Raw genomic sequence first — 20,301 nt, 5'->3', positions numbered from 1 at the left:
GGTGTCAGCAAAAATCCAAGCCTCTAAACACAAAAAAAGGTTTCCAAAAGTAATGGAGATTGAACAGAGGTGGGTTTAGGAGGCAGAGAGAGAGAACACCAGAGGGAGGGGATCCCACAGCCATCTCCACTGGCTGGGGAGAAGCAAAGATGCTCACAGAAAACACCAGGTCATGCGGAAATGCCAGCTGCCCTGGAATATGGCCCTGGCACCTCCCCAGATCAAACCTCCCATAAATAACTCATCCAGGGAAGACCTGAAGCCTATGAAGGAACAAGTACAGAATCGCTACAAATATACCATCAAGATCAAAGGAGGGGGGAAGGTAGAGAGAACATTCACCAGAAAAATGTTTCCACAAAACAAAGAATTGTCACCAAACATTTCATCATGAATTTAAGTAAAATAATGAAACAATTTGTTCTATGAAGCAAGGGTCTAAAGCTAAGTTACAGGAGCAGAGGAAAGAGATGGTGGAGAACAGGAGGAGGTAAATGTGACCTGCAGAGCTCAGGACAGAAGTGGGAGAAAAATCAAAGAAATAAAGACAAAAATGGAAAAAGCACAGAAGCCAAGAGACACTGATGAAAACACAGTAAGGGACACACAGGATAGACACACAGCAAAGAAGAAGAAAGAAAGAATTGAAACAAAAAAAATTTTTTTAATTGAAGAGAAAATTATATATATAATTCACATGTATATATGTATACAGTTCATATATATATATATATATGAACTATATATATTTTGTGTATAGAGGGTGTTCCTGAAAAGAAAACCAAAATAAGAGAACAAAATAAATACTGAAGGATATAATTCAAGAAATTTCTCTGGAACTGTAAGATATGGATGCACATATTAAAAGAGCATGCTGTATCCCCGAATAACTGACACAGACAGTCAACAACAAGATATATCTCAGTAAAGTTATTGGACTTCAAGGATAGGAAAGGAATACCTTGGGACAAAAAGATCAATGCTCTTATAATGGGAAAACTATCAAGCTGGCCTCAGGGCTCTCCCGAGCCACGTCCCACACTGATGACGTAGAATCTAACATGTCCAGCTTTGAAGGGTCACGTGCAGTGGTGGGGAAGAAACAAAACCAGGTTATGGGAAGCGTGGAGAGCAGCCTCGGGTTCTCTCGCTATTTGCCACACAGCGGGTAGCCGTGGATTGTGGAAACGGCACAGTCTTTGGAACCAGACAGACCTGGGCCCATCCTGACTCCACTACTCCTAACTCTGTGATCTTGGTCATTTTACACCTTTGTGACTCAGTCGTCACGTCTGCAAAACAGGGATAATCATTCCTACCTCCGTGCGTTAAATGAAATAACATGCATCACAGCGCTTAGCACAGGGCCAGGCACATGGGAGGCGACTGACCAACAGTAATTACTTATTTTTCATCTCTAAAGCCATCACCTCGTTCCCGAGCAGTCCCTACCCCCTAAACCCTTAGGGTGCTGGGGTGTTGAGGGGGTCCTGTCACAGAGCGTACCGTGGCTGCCTGTGGGATCCTCCCCGACATGAGCTGGAAGAGGGTCTGCAGTGGGTCGTTGAGCGCCAGCGTGCTGGTGAAGCTGCAGAGAGAGGAGACCGCCCGTCAGTGGGAATCCAGCCAAGAGAGCCTCTAACCCATTGCCTGTGAGGCACAAGGGCTCGTCTACTTGTATTTGATTGCAGCAGCTTCTTTTGGAACTTGAGTCTTTCCTTTCAGCTGTGCGTCTGCTCCATCCCACTTTCGGATCTCCATCCCACCACACACGCCAAATAGATCTCATTACTGGAGAAGATCTTCTGCATTTTAGCACTGACTCCCTAACTCTCGAATAACTATTTTGTAGGCCTCCGTCCATCACGGAGGTGAGCCACAAATACTTCAAAGACCCCTGAGAGCCCAACGGTGGGCACCTCCTCCCCAGGCACCCTCCACGCCCACTGCCCCACAGCAGCCCTCCTCCCCAAGCCCACAGCTCTCAGTGCTGTTTTTCGGGCTCATCGCTAGCCTGGGTCTCTAGTGCTTTTGCTCACAAGCACTACATAGTCATTTTCAGTAACCAAAGAGGCGTAGAGCAGGGACCAGAAATGATCATGCTGATGACAAACCATGGGATCTGCTTAACAAGGATATAATAAGCTCTATGGCTGATTTGAGATTTAAGCATACTCAGTAAGAGAGATTTCTCATGATTCACTGGGCCCCATCAAGTATCAATGGCCCAAGGCAAAAATCTGTAGCCGAGATGTATGCTACAGTGTGGAGTTGTGGGACGTTCGTTTCCAAAACCCAAAGGAAACTCATCCCTTGGAACACCATCTTTTTTTTTTTTTTTTTTTTTTTTTTGAGGTACGCGGGCCTCTCACTGTTGTGGCTTCTCCCGTTGCGGAGCACAGGCTCCGGATGCACAGGCTCAGCGGCCATGGCTCACGGGCCCAGCCGTTCCATGGCATGTGGGATCTTCCCGGACCAGGGCACGAACCCGTGTCCCCTGGATTGGCAGGTGGACTCTCAACCACTGCGCCACCAGGGAAGCCCCACCATCTTTTTTTTTTAACAGCACCTTTCCTCCAGAGCTCAGAGTGCTTCTCCTAATAGAAGTTCAGTGTTCCTCACCATTCTGGTCTCTGAACTTAATGAAGTACGTGGTGGTGTCACTAGTCCCTGGGAAAACTGAGGGTCAGAGTAATAAAGAGATTTCATGGAAGCCATGGTGAAGAATGGGCTCCCAGGTAGTGACAGACGTTAGCCCCACAGACTGAACTTAAAGTGTGGGTGTCCATCTTCTCATCCAACTCTCTGCCCAACGGGATGTACGGGGGATTGAAATATAAGATAAGCAGAGAAGGTAGCTTCATGGCTTTAACCAACGTGAGAAGATAAATTTTGAGGTACCATCCTTTTCTCTGTCTAACCCAAGGCTGCTTCTTACAGGAGGGCTCCCACCCCAGCCCACCCCTGCTACACATCTGTCCCCGACAATCCATGGATGCTAACTGCAGCCTGAAGGGCTGACCCCTTACAGCACCCCATACACCTCCACCTCCATTTGGTTCTGAGTCTCTTTAGCTGTTTCATTGCCCTTGTTCTAAACTCCTGGCTAGGTACTCACACCTCCATTCCTATTCTGTCCTGGTTTGGGTATTATTTCCGGTCCCCCCGGCACCCAGGTCCTCGTGGCCCAGTGTGACCTGAAGGGATGCCTTCAGTCTTGACATCTCCCAGTAGATGAAGACTGCTGGATCTAATCCCCAGTCCTGTAAACCCCTTTCTACCACAGCTTGCAGTCCTGCTACCCTGTATCCCTCCCTACTTCCCAGCACCCACACCCGTGCTGCAGAACGAAGCAGTAAATTACTAACTCTCAGTCCTCAGGCTCTGTCAGTTTCCCTTAAGTGACCTACCCCCTCACTGATGGAACTCTCCAGAGCAGACCCTCCCAAAGAGAGAAGGCTACTGCAACGTAGAAACCTACTTAATTTTTGGAAACTTTAGTAAAATGTTTTATTCAACTTACCAGCTAGAAAGAATATGTCTGTGTCTAGTTTATTAGGATCTGGAGAAGAGAAATGCTACGTCCAACTTAGAACTGGAAAGATGCTTGGAGGGTGGGGCCTTTCTCCCCACCCTCACCTCCACCTTTGGAGGGGAGGCCACTCTGCTCCATTGGTCTTCTTGGCACGTCCCCAACTCACCCACTCATGACCCAGCTGTAGGTCCTTGGGTCCATCTTGCTGGCGAGGAACAAAGCATGACCCCACAAATGATTCTTCATGGCCCACTCCAAGGCTTCCTGAAAACACAGACATCACCTTCAGCACCACCTTGCTCACCTGCCTCTAAGAGCGACAGCAAACGACTGTGCTTGGGGACTGCCCCCCAACACCCCCGAGCAGCAGAGGCCGGGCTTCCAGGAAGACTCTCAGAGCCTCCCCTGCGAACGTGAGAAAGGAACGGTGGAGAAATGGCTTTAACTGGCAGGTACTTCTCTCTAAGCTGCCCCTTTCTCCAGGCTTCACCTCATCAAACCACTTATGTGATTGCATTAGCTCCTCCTCAGACATAGTTTCCAGTTAGCTCTATCTCTTTAGTCAAAGTCACATAATACTTTTATGAACCTAAGCACCAAAAAATGAGAGAAGCATCTCACCCCCAGCACTGGGTCTCAAAAGGCGAGTTGCGAGATGGTTCATGGGGCGTGGTAGAGGAACCATTTCTTTCTTTCTTTCTTTTAATTAGTTTTTATTGGAGTACGGTTGCTTTACCATGTTGTGTTAGCCTCCACTGCACAACCAAATGTATAAGCCATACACATACAGATACCCCCTCTCGAGGAACCATTTCTTTATTAACAACTGTGGCAAAGACTGCTAGTTCCTCACCCAAATCCAAGTTCCCCTTCCTAGGCCAAGAGCCGGACTGCATGTCCCACCTCCCTGGCACTGAGGTGTGGCACTGAGGTGGGAAGGGAAGAGATGTGTGAAGCCTTCAGGTCTGGCCCATAGAACCCCTCCCTGTGCTCAACCCTCCACAGCCTCGTCCCCATCAGGCTGGAATGAAGATGACTCCCGGAAACTTTAGAGACTCTACATTGAAGATGGTGGAGCCTCCTACAGCTGAGTCCCTGGGTGGGTACATGGAGGAGGGCTGTCCCATCTTCTGTTCACCTGCCCAGTACTCTCGCATGAAAAGAAAGAGGCTGCTATCATGGTTTGGTGGGGGGGCGGGGTTGTTGGTTTGTTTGTTTGTTTTTGGCTGCACCACACGGCATGCAGGATCTTAGTTCCCTGACCAGGGATCAAACCCATGCACCCTGCTTTGGAAGCGTGGAGTCCTAACCACTGGACCACCAGGGAAATCCCGAGGCTGCTGTTATGTTTAAGCCAGTATACATAATAGTTAACCTACCCCCAGCTAATACCATAACTAACTGCTTACTATCAAGTGCTTGTTAACTATCAACTTCATACGTCAAATTAATGACACCATTAACTTGGTGACATGGGTTTGAAGCTGCAAATTTTAAAACATACACACACACATATTCACCTCTTCATTTAATTTTCAAAACTATTTAGTAAGAGCTTAGTTTATATGTGAGGGTGACCTGGTATTAATAATTTCCTTAGTGTCCCCCAAATAATGTGATTTTTGGGCAGGAGGTCACTAATGAGGTATTTCCACCTCCAAATGAAAATTTATTTGATTATCCCAACATCTCCCATGTTATCTTCTTTGAAGAGAGAATAAATTTAAACAATCACAGTTAAGAAATTCAACCTCATATCCAGTGGAAGTAAAAATGACATTAAGATTGATCTTTTTGAAACGACGAGGTCTTACTGTATAGCACAGGGGACTATATTCAATATTCTGTGATAAACCATAATGGAAAAGAATATTTAGAAAAAGAACGGATATATATGTATAATTGAATCACTTTGCTGTACAGCAGAAATTAATGTAACATTGTAAATCAACTATACTTAAATTTTTTAAAAAAGAAAAACAGGTGAAATCTTTTTTTTTAAATGCCCTTTTTGTATGTTAAACTATTTCATAATAGTATTTTTAAAAGGAGTTACTAACGATTGGTTGAGAATTACTAGTTTACTCAAAAATCTGCATCTCCGGGCTTCCCTGGTGGCGCAGTGGTTGAGAATCTGCCTGCCAATGCAGGAGACACGGGTTCGAGCCCTGGTCTGGGAAGATCCCACATGCCACAAAGCAACTGGGCCCGTGAGCCACAATTACTGAGCCTGCACGTCTGGAGCCTGTGCTCTGCAACAAGAGAGGCCGCGATAGTGAGAGGCCCGCACACCACGATGAAGAGTGGCCCCCGCTTACCACAACTAGAGAAAGCCCTCGCACAGAAACGAAGACCCGACACAGACAAAAATAAATAAATAAATAAATAAAATTTTTTAAAAATCTGCATCTCCAAAAATATAATTTAAGAATGAGTGAAGAAATTGAGAACTTATATCAAGGATGTCAATCTCACACAATGCCAGAAATAAGACCCCAGTCACATGTTAAAGGTTTTAAAGATATTGTCATGTCCAGCTCCTCACAGATCACCCTGAACTCCCATAGTGCTCCACCTACCCACCGCTTACCTTTGGGTCAATGTATGACAGGTGATGTGGTGGGTGATTACAAGCCCAAGCTCAGGCACCAGGCTGCCTAAATCTAAACCTTGGCTTTATTATTTACTAACTTTCCTCCTTGGTAATTACATAAAACAAGAATAGGACCTACTACGAAGATAAATGAGATAATGCATGTAAGGTGTTAAGTGAGTATCTGGCACATAGAAAGTATTTTTCAAATATTCGCTTTATTACTGTTGTTATGGTCATTATTTATCATTCTTAAGGAAAGAGATTATCACTGATTTATTTCTGTATCCCCCAACTGGGTTCAATGCCTTAGAAGTAGTGACTGCTTAATAAATGTTTATTGAATAAATGAATCACTGGTGAAATAGCAAGTCCCTACTATATAATGAATACACACACACACACACACACACACACACACACACACATATATATATACATACATATAGATGCTATAAGTTGATCCCATTAATTTTCACTGAGTATATCTTGCACTCATTTAAAAGATAACATCACATACAAATACATGCACACAATTAAAGATTTAAATGTAAAGGTGAAGTCACAAAAGTACTTCAACTTTATTTTCATAAATCAATTTTCATAAATCAATTTTCTAAATATGACCCCAAAAAAGTGATTTTGGACAGAAAATCCTAAAAAAGTAAAGCGCTCCTACAAATCAATAAGTGGGGATCAAAAATCCAGCAGGGGGCTTCCCTGGTGGCACAGTGGTTGAGAGTCCGCCTGCCGATGCAGGGGACACGGGTTCATGCCCCGGTCCGGGAAGATCCCACATGCCACGGAGCGGCTGGGCCTGTGAGCCATGGCCGCTGAGCCTGCACGTCCGGAGCCTGTGCTCCGCAATGGGAGAGGCCACAACAGTGAGAGGCCCACATACCGCAAAAAAAAAAAAAGTAAATAAATTAAAAAATAAATAAATAATAAGCTTTTTAAAAAAAAAAAAAATCCAGGAGGAAAATGTGGAAAATCCATGACAAAAAACAATCATAGATTAAAGGATATTCAACTTCATTTATAATGAGAAATGCAAATAACTACTATACATTTTTTCACCTCTCAGATTGGCACATATCCAAAAGTTTGGAAACACACTGGGCTGGTGACAGTGTGGGGAGACAGGCACTCTCATACATTGCTGGTAGAGTAATCGGTACAACCTCTAAAAGAGCAATTTGTCGATACCTATCAAAATTACAAACCATATACCCTTTGACCCAAAGTTTCCACTTCCACAAACTTGCCTTACATATATTCTCTCCACAGGGCAAAATGACAATGTTATTCATTGCAGCATTATTTGTAACAGCAAAAGACTAGAAATAATCTAAATGTCAATCTATAGAGGTTTAGTTGAATCAATTATAATTTATCTATAGAAACCAATGCAGCCGTAAGAAATAATGAGGAAGGTATTTATATACTATAAGGAACAGGAGTCAGCAAAACGTGGCCTGAAGACCAAATTCAGCCCACTGCCTGTTTTGGTACAGCCCACAAGCTAAGAATAGTTTTTACATTTTTAAATTATTGGAAAAAATCAAAAGAAGAATAATGTTTCATCACATGAAAGTGATATATATTTCAAATTTCTATGTCTATAAATGAAGTTTTATTGAAACACCCATTTATTTACAGATTGTCTGTGGCTGCTTTCAGGGGACAACAGCACAGTTGAATGGAGACCCCATGGCCTGCAAAGCCTAAAATATTTACTGTCTGTCCCTTTACAGAAAAAATGTGCCAACCCCAACATAGAGTGTTTCCTAAAGTATTTTGCTAAATGACAAAAGGAAGGTAAAGAAATGGTACATAGTATGCTATAAGGGAAAAAAGGAGAAAATAATTATATATGCAGAAAATATCTCTGGATATTTCAATGAGAGAAATTGCATGGCTGGGAGGGGGTGGGGGACAGCATCATTTCTCCCATTATATCCCTTTCATCTTTTGATTTTTTTAATTAGATTGATTCAAATTGATTTCAGTCATATATTCAAATATTTAAGACTTTTGTAAAATGTAAGTTCAACTTCAAAATTAAACAAGGCATAAAATAATAGGGAAACACATGAGGTGATGGATGTGTTAATTATCTAAATGGAAGGAATCCTTTCACAATGTATATGTATATCAAACCATCACACTGTACACTTTAAATATCTTACAATTTTGTCAAATATACCTCAATTTAAAAATTTTAATAAATAAATTCTAATTTACATATCAAAAAATAAATAAGGCATCACTTCATCAGTGGAATTAAAGTATTCAGTATTGATAGGTATATTTTAGATATAACTGATGGGGATATCATTTGTAAACAAACTTTCTGGAAACTGATTTAGTGTATATGTGAAGAGCCTTTTAAAAGTGCATAGCCTTGGGACTTCCCTGGTGGCACAGTGGTTAAGAACCCGCCTGCCAACGAAGGGGACATGAGTTCGAGCCCTGGCCCGGGAAGATCCCACATGCCGCGGAGCAACTAAGCCCGTGCGCCACAACTACTGAGCCCACGCTCTAGAGCCTGCGAGCCACAACTACTGAAGCCTGTATGCCTAGAGCCACAACTACTGAAGCCCATGCGCCTAGAGCCCGTGCTCCGCAACAAGAGAAGCCACCGCAATGAGAAGCCCGTGCACCGCAACAAAAAGTAGCCCCCGCTCGCCACAACTAGAGAAAGCCCGCACGCAGCAACAAAGACCCAACACAGCCAAAAATAAATAAAATTTTTTTTTAAAAGGTGCATAGCCTTTAGCTGAGTAGTTCTACTAGGAATGTATCTTACAAAATAAGCCAAAGGTTTATACAACAAGATGTTCGAATGGTATAATTTGTAATGGGTGACAAATCTGTACATAGCCTATATATTCAACAACAGTGAATTGGTTAAATAAAATGTGATACATTCATATAATAGAATATAGTCCATTTTTTAAATGGTACATTTTAATGCCATGAGAGTATTTCACCATATACTCTTAAGGGGAAAAGAAAGAAGTAATTGTATATGTAATTTAATTTGATTTTTAATATTTACGCATTGAAAATACTAGAAGTAAATATATCAAAATGTTAACAGGCATTATCTGTTAGTGATAGGATTATGGGTGTTCTTCTTTTTCTTTGTACCTTTCTGAACTTAAGTGCTATAAAATGAGTATATGTTACTCATACAAATGGGAGGGGTGAGTGGTGGGGACGCCGGTTACTTTTTGAAGCAGAAGCGGGCACAGCACTTGCCTTTTTCCTTCCGTAGTAGAGCAGCTTAGTGAATTTCTCCACGATCTGTGCAGGTGTCTCCACGCTGGGGGGAACCTCCCCAGTGAGCAGGTTCCGAGTCCCCAAGCTCAGTACTGGCCAGTCCTCATCCGTCAGGTTGATGAGGTTGGCCACAGGCGGCTGCCGCTTGTACTTCTCCAGCTTCTTGCAGTCCTGCATCAGCAGCTCCGCGATGTCAGACCCCACCACGGACTGCAAGGGAAAGAGGGCCATCCTGGGAGAGAATCCTATTCATCCTCATGCTGGCAGCCCAGGCTGAAGAAGGAAGGCACCAGAGCACCTGCCCTCTTCAGGAGGAGGCTGACACGCAAACACAAGACAGCCCCTTCTTAGATTGTTGTATTTCAAACTCCAGCTTCACTCTCATGCTTGTTTTCTGCCTGTCAGGAGCCACAAAGATGACCAGAAATATGCACACTCTCCTAGGTGTATCATCTGCTTAGCGCAGTAACCCAAGAACTGGGCGATAACCCCAGGCTAGTGGAGAAGGGCAGGGGAAAGGTTAGCATTAACAAACTGGCATTGACATCTGAGCAGTTTTTCCCCTTGAGGCCATTTGTTGCTTCTTTAATGTTACCTTTTATAATCAATCGTGCCACAAGCCGCATCTTCTCTCTCCCAGGAAGACTTCAGTCCCAACCCAGCCTGCACCTGCCCTGCCCACCCGCCAGCGCGGTGATACTGACCCCGTTCTGCCGACAAAGGAGAACCAACAGTTGCCACAGTAGAGCCGAGTCTCTGCTCCCCGGTGTCTCAGATTTGCGACTCTGCGCTGCTTTCTGCTGGCAAAACATCATGATGTCCACCTTGTGTACATCTTCCCTATGGAGAGATTTCAGGGAGCAAAGAGTGAGGGACAGACTCCTCCCCTGGGTAGGACCACAGTCCCCTCCTACAGTGTGAGGGTGTTGCTGGGGCTGGAGATGGGATAGAAGCCTGACAACCCAGGACGGGGGTAGTGAGTCTATAGCTACAGAATAGTTGTTTCCTTATAGAACAGGAAGGGACCTCAAAGATTCTCTCGTCCACCCTCTCCATTTTACAGAGGAGGAAACTGAGGCCCAGAGACCTGAAATGACTGTTTGGTAGCAAGGAAGAGCACAGACTTTGGGCTCAGACAACCCTGCGTTTAAATCTCGCCAGCCACTTCGCAGCTTACACAGGTTTCTTATCTCCTCTGAGTCTCTGCTCTTTTCGCTAAAAGAGGAACAGTTAAAAAGTCTACCTCCAACTCAGTATCTTGTAATAACCTATAATGGAAAAGAATCGGAAAAAGCATAGATATATGTACATATGTGTATATATCTATATGAATTACTTTGCTGTACACCTGAAACTAACACAACATTGTAAGTCAACTATATTTCAAACTAAAAATTTTGTTAAAGTATACCTCCGTACAAAAAGGAATTAGCCAATTGTGTAGTGTATATAAGTGCTCAATAAACAGGAATTATGGTTTGCTTGAGATCATTCAATGACATCAGTCAAACTGGGACCAGTACCCTAGTGTCCAAATACCCAGCTCGGTGCTCTATCCCACATCTGTATACCTGTGTGTAAGAAATGGAGACAACACTCATTTTTACTTGAAGGAACTGTCAAAATACTATGGGGATTTTCTTGGAGGGGGAAGCTTCAGGATAAGAACACATTTACACAGTAGTGATGATAGTTTAAGGGCTTTGGTGTGCATTGTCTCACCTCTGACACCAGCCAGGACTCCTCTCTCCACGACAAAGAGCATCCTGAATATTTATCGGTAACGTGACTAGCAATGTAAAAGCAGTTCTAGCTCAATCCTGCAGAGGGCAGACTTGCACACTGTCCAGTAACTCAAATGCTGGCCGTGTTACTTATCTCTCCAGAAAAAATTTTTCCATATGATCCACTTGCCTATGATTTCCCAGGCTGTGTTCCACTCTTCTACCAATTTAAGTACTATTAAGTACACAGAACGCTAAAACCCCTTACCATGTAGGCTTTGTAAAATAGAACTGATTTCAGATTTTTAAACCTTTAAGTTAATTTTTCTTTATGCCTTTCAACACTCAAATTGCTTGTCAAAATGGTTCAGGCCACATTTGGCTCCAACTTGTAGCACGGAGATTCCACTCCAACAGGGAGAGACATTTTCTTTCAAGGAAGTCAAGAACAAATCCCCAAAATGCTGATCTGGGCAGGAAGATTTTATAGGTTTCAAAAGCCCTTATTTTGCAGCTCTCATGGTAATTTACCTAATCAGGGGTCCTGAGAAAGTCCTCATCTTTTCTTGTTCCTCAGAATCATTAAGAATAACCTGGAACAAAAAATCAAGTTTGGTCTTCAAGACTATGTCCCCCGAGTGCCCCATTGCTCAGTCAAGTCCAGCATCAGAACCCAGAGCCGTGATCCTAGGATGTGGCTCAGTGCCTCATGGAGAAAGCAGAGGACAAAACTGAGCTCTCTAGTTGCTGAATATGACCCAATAGCATCTCAGGAAAAACAAAAGTCTAGCATTACTTCTCTCACAGAAGAGCCCCAGCCATTCCTTCATAAACATACACGCACGTGCGTGCACACACACACACACACACACACACACCAATCCATAGGGTGCCTGGCCCAGTCCCTTCCAAGAGCACCCTATTCCTGGAAATGCCCAGGGCTCAGGCAAAGGGAAGCAGGGAGCAGAGTGCTGACATTCCGAGGACACAGAATCTTGTTTACCTCCATGCTGTGCAGTTCAACAAGGGCCGTCTGTCCATCACTGAGAGATCTGGGACCCACACACACCAGCTGACCTCCTGGCCCAAAACTCACCGGCACGTGAGGGATGTAGAACTTCATGGGTGTCTTGGCACCAGCTGAGTTGTCCTCTGACCAACAGACACAGGTGGACGCTGTTAGCATTTACTACCACTGCTTTGCTTTACTTTAGAAATACTCCACAGACACACTTCTTTCCAAATTCCACCTGGGACCAAGATAAGATTCTGGATGGGCTACATAACTAGAAGAAGCCCAGGCTCCGAGTGAGATCTGAAACTCTGAGAATATGTCAGAATATAATGCAAGGAGTTGATGGTTTGGTGCAAACGATATTGTACCAGGGCCAGACTCCCAGCAATGGTGACACACTGGGAACTCTGGCTTTCATAGCCCCAGTACTCAGGGCAAGTCTCCTACATCCAGACCTTTGTGACCTGCCTTCACTTTCCCAAACCGACTCTGGTCTTTACTTTCTTCACCTATTACCTAACAGTATTTCTGAGTACCTCCTCTCCCAGCCTGATGATGGCTAGGGGCAGTGTTCCCTTCCAAGAATCAGCTATGATGCAATCTCCAGTACCAGAGAAAAGGGGGGAAATGGAGCCAAAGTTGGCCACTCTGCTCAGGAGACCTACCTACACAAATGAGGCAGACAAATGGTCTGCTCTTGGAAATACAGGGCAAAGCTGACTTTCCAAGACATGTGCCACCCAGCCCTCTTCTCAACAGACTCGGCCAACTCCTTTGATCACTTCAGTACCCACCAGCCTGAACTGGACTCCAACCCGCTGCAGCCATGGGGTCGGACAGCTCAGAGGCATCTGTCATATACTGACTGAGCTCATAGCTGCTGGAGGTGAGACCAGACTCGTGCTGCCGGAGAAGGTTGGATTCCTCGGTCAGTGATGGCTGGAAATTAAAAACAACAAAACACATGGGAAGAATCAGAAGCACTTTCAGAGAGACGGTCCTCCCAAGTGTTTCTTCAAAGCAACAAAATTCAAACTTTCAAATAAATATAATGAATGTGGATGTGCTGAAAGGAAAAGAAGGGATCATTCAATTGACAGGTGTTTGCTAAAGGATTCACTGTGGCCTAGTGGGAAGCATGCAGGTCCTGGGGTCAGGGAGGCTGAATTCAATCCCAGCTTTGTCAGTACCAGTGCTGTGAACTTGAACAAGTGACTTAGACTCGCTGAGCTCAGGACCTTTATCTGCAATGTAGATAATCATACCTACCCTATATACTTCAAGTACTTACTCTTGCATTCATTCACCAACTGTTTAATGAGCACTGACTATGCTCCAAGTGCTATGCTTTCCCTAAGGATACAGGTGTACAAGAAATTCACGGAAGTTACATCCTGAGGACTGTAAAACAATGGATGCAAACAATGGATACAAAAGCTCTTTGTCCACACTGTAAAGTGCTGTACGTGTGTATGGCTGCTGTTACTGTGTTATTGTTACTGTTAGTCATAACAGGTGCCCCGTCCTGTGAAGCATCAGGTGTACAGAAGAAACTGTCCCCGCAAATCATACAAATCTCATCAGGGATACAAAATTAATACAAGACTGTCAAAAATGAAGAGCTTGTCTCTGTAGTACGTTTGTAACTTTTCCATAAATCTAAAATTATTCCAAAATTTAAAGTTTACTGTAAAAAAAATTCAAGAGCTCCATTTTGTAACCCAGCTGGTACACACAGTAAGATTTTAGAAAAGAGAGATGGAAGAGTCAAGAAAAGTTCTGCTTTTCAGACCTGAATTAAAAGATTCTAGCAACTTCCCACTTCCTGGGTAAACCGAATTGCTAATCCACCGGGGTACCGGTGATAGCCTCTTCTCTTTCCTACCTTGGAGTGACTTGGGTGACATTTCCTAATCCAGCCAACTTGGCAAAAAAATGCAAAAGGGCCAGATCAGGGCCCCAGATCCAGAAGACTGAAACAGGGAGCAGGGAAAGGAAGAGGTGGGTAGAGGCTCTGCCAATTGGGGAAGAATGGGACCCCTCAGACTGCTGGCCACTGGGGACCCCGCCCCCCGGGGCCCTGCTTTGCCCCTACTGACGAGGGCAGGTGTGATGCTCTGTCACAGACCACCAGCCCCATGTCACTTCAGGTTACCTTGTTTTTCTGGGCCCCAGTTAGCGGACTCTCCAGAAATAAGTCCCCAGGCCTCTCCTGTCCAGAGTTAGAAGCAGGGTTCCAACGCTTAGATCTGCGGCAAAATGACAGGAGCAGGTGAGAGGGGGTCCAGGGCAGGCCAGCAAGGCTGAGCTGCTCTCTGCTGGAGGCTGTTGTGCTGCAAAGCGTGGGCAGGTGTCGGGTTGGCCCGTGTGTTGCAGGGAAAAGCCTTGTCCTCCATTTCTCCGCCTCAGTCTATTAGACCAGAAAAACAGGAGCTCCTGGGGTTCATAGTACAGTTACTAGGAGTGGCCCCAAACCCTGCAGAGGAGGCTCGGTCTCTGTAGCCTGACGTCCTGGAATAAAGTCAGAGCAGCTGGGTTGGTGAGTTCCAGGCAGGGTTAAGGCACCAGGTCTAAGGGCACCAGACAGGTGCTTGAACAAAATGCTGTTCCTGCTCACCTTATCCCACGGGAGAGCCCATTCTCAGGGCACAGGACGGGGCAGAGGAGAAGCACCCCAGCTCCAGGCAGGACCCAATCAGGAGAACGTCTGCAAGGCCACATCTGTTCCGAGGCCAACATAGAATTAAGGCCCTCCTCTAAGATGGACTTCAAGTAATCTCAAAGGTTTGGGGAACCACCTCTCAGAACTAAGAATCCTCCTCCTAGTGTCCATGTGAACAGCTGGTCCCAGCCAACCCAGGCTACTCTCACACCCCTGTGGCCAGAACAAAAGCAGACGGGCTTCTGAAGATGAGGGCCCAGCACCAGATGACATAAGGTTTGCCTAACATAGCCTGCGTTTCGCTGAATCATGTTGAACCGGCCTCTCCTTTCACACTTACTGGAACTGGGTCTCACTATTTGTTCCACACGGACTCTTCTGGTTTTCATGTTGGTGTTCACTCAGGTACTTTTGATCTCGATAATCTTCATGCCAGTTATAAGGACTCCCTTGCCTTGGCACTGCACCCTCAGAAAAAACAAAATAAAGACAGGTCACTTCCTATTCCTAAAAGTTCAGAAAGACACTAGCAAGCCATGAAGCTGAGTTACTGGAGCACAGCAGGTATAAAAACATACAATCATCCCTCTGTATCCATGGCGGGGATTGGTTTCAGGACCTGGGGAAGTTCAAGTCCCTTCTATAAAATGGTGTAGTGTTTGCATATAGCCTATGCACATCCTCCATATACTTTATTTTTTTTCTCCATATACTTTAAATCATCTCTAGATGAATTATAATGCCTAATACAATGTAAATGCTATGTAGATAGTTGTAAATACAATGTAGGTGCTTATGCAAATAGTTGCCTACAAGCAGCAAATTCAAGTTTTGCTTCTTGGAATTTTCTTTTCTTCGAATATTTTCAATCGTCAGTTGGAGGCAGACCCTCAGATTCGGAGGGCTGAGTGTATTTGCCAAATGGAGTAAAGTTGATAAGTAAAAGCCAACAGTGAAAGTCCATAAGATGCATCTCTCTGAACCAATTACCACAGCTCTATAAAATGGTACAACAGTGGGGATCCTATGTGTGTGCACAGATGTTTGTGTTTTCAACGTTGAAACAGGTTTCTCTTTGCTAGCAGGTCAGAAGATGCCTTTGGTACCTACCTAAAGCCTTACTATTGGTGTAAGGTTTAAATTCTTTTTTGTACATATCTGCCTCCCTCAGGGTAAATGATGGTCAGACTCATTACAGCCCAGCCACACACTTGATGACTTCACTGTTAAGAACTGGCTTCGGGCTTCCCTGGTGGCGCAGTGGTTGAGAGTCCACCTGCCGATGCAGGGGACACGGGTTCGTGCCCCGGTCCGGGAAGATCCCACGTGCCACAGAGTGGCTGGACCTGTGAGCCATGGCCGCTGAGCCTGCGCGTCTGGAGCCTGTGGTCCGCAACGGGAGAGGCCACAACAGTGAGAGGCCCACGTACCGTAAAAAAAAAAAAAAAAAAAAAAGAACAGGCTTCACTGTTACTTGGTCAGAGACTATAATCTTAGAAGAAAAATATGGATGAAATACAAACTATCCACAATACTGGTAACGTAGTAACAGTTTCAGTGCCATCATCTTCACGTACAAAGAAAAATGACTCTTTTCTATCTCTCCTTCTCAAGACATTTAGCAGTAGTGTCATTGCTGTGGCCTCATCTGGCCAAGAAAGAAGCAGGTGAGGCTGGGGCTCTACCTCAGCCGAGCAAGAGGCCCAGAGCACAGCCCCTTTGCCCTCTGCCCTATCCAACCAGCTGCACCATCCCAAAGGCTTCTTGGAGATTATTCCGTACCTCCTTCTTCCCGCAGCTGCTGCGGGTGTCCATGGTAGTAATAACTTCCATAAGCATATTCTTCCCTTAGGGCTGAAGAGTGATAGCTTTGATAGAGGTCCTCAATGCCTGGCCTAAAGAATCACAAAGAAGAACAGTCATTCAAGGATGAGCATGGTAAAGAGAAAAACCAATGGAGGACTTGACAAACGAAACAACTTCAGAGGACAGAATTGTGACGCCCGTCTAGAATCTGCTCTAAAGCCACGGTTCATTCTGGATCCCATAACCAAAACATCTAGAATCAGAGCAGGAGTAGGACTGTTGTGTCAGAACAAGGCTGCAATTTTTATAGCAAAACCATAGCCAAGTGTCTCATTCTCCCTCCCCATGGTCCCTCTTACTCCTCCAATACACACACAACCAACAACACAAAATATTATCTGAGAAAACCCTGCTCTGACATCACCTTAGGAAACCCCTTCCCAAGAAGACTGTGTAAGTGCCCCAATACCACTGTAATTCCCATGCGTATTATAGATGGCAATGAGATGAAAAAGTCAAGTTGGGCCATCTTAAATCTGATTGCTTTTATTGCCTCTGTCCTTAACATACCTTCCTTCGAGAATTCAACAAAGGAACGTCATGTTGTTAGTATCTTTATCAATTAATAATTCTTTACTATTTCATAGGGGCAGAATTCTTTACAATAATTGTCATAATTTCAACCCTAAATCTGGAGGCAGGAAAACATCACCCCACCTGAAAAAGTTAAAGTAGAAAATAGATGGCTTGCAACATTCCATAAAATATGAAGTCCAAGAGGAGGAACTCCAGATTCTCCTAGAATTACCTCACTGAGACCTCTTCATTCTGAATTTGAAGCCTACAAGCTTGTACCTGCTTTCTCTGATTTTTGTTATGTTCCCATTCATTCACTCAATACATTTTTTTTTCTGTACTCATCACAATCTAGGTGATGTTCTAGGCACTAGGGCTCTTCTTGGTGCTGGTGGGTCAGTGCTAACCCTGGGTCAGAGTCTTCCAAAGAGGATAAGGAACTTTTTATAGAGATCCATAGGAAAAGCTTTTCCAGAGTCTACAAACATTGCCTTTTGTGATCCCAGAGTAAGAGGGTCTCAAGAGGGTCTCATCTGCTGTCGTGAATTTCATCATTCTTTCTACCCTCTCCCCCCATCACCCAATCACATTGTGATGGCTTCTTTAAGAAGCTCCCCTAGGGGATAAAGAAAGGAAAATATTATATTTTCAGTCACCAAAATCCCATTTGGGAGAGGAAAGGGTGTAGCTAAGTCAGTGTAGTGGGGTGGAGAAGGAAAAAGAGGAGAAATACAAGGAAAAGGAACAAGGAAAAGAGCAATCTGTTCGTAAGCATTTAGGAGAGCTGGGTCAATTCCAGCTCTAAACCCGTACCTTGAATACAACTGACTGGGATAACCACCTTTATCATAGTCAACCCTGGACACAGGCTGATGCCATTCCCCAGGCCTGGATGCATAGTGAGGCTGCTGGTGGTCTGCCCCAGGGTCCTGCTCTGACTGGGGGCTCCTGCCCATGTCTTGTTCTTGTTGGACCCTCTCTCCACTGTGCCAGGAGTGACGAATAGGCCGATAGTATCCATCTCTCTGAAGCCCTCGGTCTGGATCCCTTGAGGGTGCTGGGGGCCTCCCCGCTGGCTGAGGCGGCCACTGGGGAACCCAAGGCTCCATCCCTGACCTTCTGAATTTCTCTCGTGTTTTGAGTCAGTTGTGTAGTTATTTTATCGTCCTACAGACAAAACAGAAAGAAAAAAATTATCCTCATTTTAGGCCTATATCCAAACATGAAGGTTAGTTAGGTTTTGTGAAAGAAGCACCTATGGTCCTCAAAATCTTCTATCTAAAACAAACCACACAGGCACTGATACAGAGATATCTGAAAAAATCTCAAGGAGGTATTTGAAATAAATAACAGGCTAGACAACTATACTGATGTTGCTATAAAAATTAAAACGTATATTTGGAGCAACAATAGATGTGGGAGGCATGGGAGAGAGAACAGTAATAGATGAAGCTCCAAAACACTATCAAAGTATCCCAATTAAATACACGTGTGCTGGACTTCCCTGGTGGCACAGTGGTTAAGAATCTGTCTGCCAAGGCAGGAGACATGTGTTCGATCCCTGGTCTGGGAAGATCCCACATGCCGTGGAGCAACTAAGCCCACCCGCCACAGCTACTGAGCCTGCATGCTGCAACTACTGAAGCCCGTGCACCTAGAGACTGTACTCTGCAACAACAGAAGCCACCGTAATGAGAAGCCCACACACCACAACGAAGAGTAGCCCCTGCTCTCCACAACTGGAGAAAGCCCGCGCGCAGCAACAAAGACCCAACACAGCCAAAAATAAAATAAAAATAAAATAAAAATTTAAAAATACATGTGTGCTCACATATTCCACCAGTAAATGTTTATTCAACATTTACTATGGAGGCCCTATGCTGTCATAGAAATAGAGTGGGCCTTAGACAGAGCTAGACCACAGTTCAAATCCTAACTCCGCCACTTATTAGCTACTTAAATTTTTCAAGCCTTAATTTCCTTACCCATAAAATGAGGACCATAATGAGCTGACAGGGTCACGGTCAGAGTCAGAGATCCTTACATAAAGTGCCGAACACTCTGGCTGGTATATAGTAATTGTTCAATAAATAACAGTTAGTGTTATCAGAGATAAAGATTTGGGTAGTGTGAGCAACTGAAGACATTTCCTAAATAAAAAGGAGCTTAGGGCTTCCCTGGTGGTGCAGTGGTTGAGAGTCCGCCTGCCGATGCAGGGGACATGGGTTCGTGCCCCCGTCCGGGAAGATCCCACATGCTGCGGAGCGGCTGGGCCCGTGAGCCATGGCCGCTGAGCCTGCACGTCTGGAGCCTGTGCTCCGCAACGGGAGAGGCCACAACAGTGAGAGGCCCACTTACCGCAAAAAAAAAAAAAAAAAAAAAAAAAAAAGGAGCTTAAAGTGACCTCAAGAGACATCTTTTCTGAATCCTTGAAGTCTTGGGGTTGCTTCCCTGACAAACTAGAGAGCCGTGTCTCAGTAATCTTCCTGGCAGGAGATTTTAAAACCTGGAAGTCTCCCCAGCATCAAACTGATTTTCCCCACTTATGCTTCAAAATGGGAAATAGTTCCAGAGGACAAGATACCTTCCAAGCTTCTCTGCTTGTATCATAGAGCAGCACCTGCGTCCAGCTGCCCCCAAAGAAAAAGCACACCTCACACCTTACTGCTGCTCAGGAGTCTCTCGTGTCAGAATACACAGCTCAGTCACACCCCATGTTTCTTCTCCCTTGGGAACTATTTTACGTTGAAAAGTTCTGATCGGATCCAGTCCACTTGCTCCCACTCCTGAAACTCCCAGCCCAGTATAAAAATGAATATCAGAACAAAAGGTCAAAGGGTGTGTGTTGAAATCAAGATGTCACACTGCTCGAATGCTGCGGAGCCAGGGTCCACAGCTATGAGCCGAGATCTGTAAGCAGAACATACCAGAAGAACAAGGCACAGAAGTGCCTTCCACCTCAAGAGCAATCCAGCTCAGGAAAACTTGCACCTTCCTTCCCGTGTCAGCCCACTTTCTTGAAAAAGTCAGGTGCGTTGAGAGCCTTTTCCAGCAAATCCCAGCAGAGGCCAAATGCCCCGGACACAGTGAAAGGCTAAATGGGTT

At 44.8% G+C, this 20,301-nt stretch overlaps 1 protein-coding gene across 1 annotated transcript in view; it reads right to left on the bottom strand.

The window, feature by feature from the left end:
- The window catches only part of LOC307066577 (protein transport protein Sec16B-like), a gene marked incomplete at its 3' end in the record, with an annotated part of 36,801 nt that extends 18,462 nt beyond the window's left edge, over nucleotides 1–18,339 (bottom strand). The window contains 11 exon segments of the mRNA XM_079723764.1: nucleotides 1,507–1,588; nucleotides 3,702–3,799; nucleotides 9,393–9,623; nucleotides 10,118–10,253; nucleotides 11,669–11,730; nucleotides 12,141–12,289; nucleotides 12,947–13,091; nucleotides 14,308–14,401; nucleotides 15,155–15,275; nucleotides 16,597–16,709; nucleotides 18,010–18,339. Of these exon segments, the coding sequence (XP_079579890.1) occupies nucleotides 1,507–1,588; nucleotides 3,702–3,799; nucleotides 9,393–9,623; nucleotides 10,118–10,253; nucleotides 11,669–11,730; nucleotides 12,141–12,289; nucleotides 12,947–13,091; nucleotides 14,308–14,401; nucleotides 15,155–15,275; nucleotides 16,597–16,709; nucleotides 18,010–18,305 (1,527 nt within the window). The 5' untranslated portion in view covers nucleotides 18,306–18,339.
- Nucleotides 18,340–20,301: the final 1,962 nt, after the last annotated feature.

This window comes from Hyperoodon ampullatus (genome assembly GCF_949752795.1).
Source record: "Hyperoodon ampullatus genome assembly, chromosome: 2".
NCBI classification, from domain to species: domain Eukaryota; kingdom Metazoa; phylum Chordata; class Mammalia; order Artiodactyla; family Ziphiidae; genus Hyperoodon; species Hyperoodon ampullatus.
The sequence above is the reverse complement of the archived record's forward strand: the minus strand, read 5'-3'. Positions and strand labels throughout refer to the sequence as shown.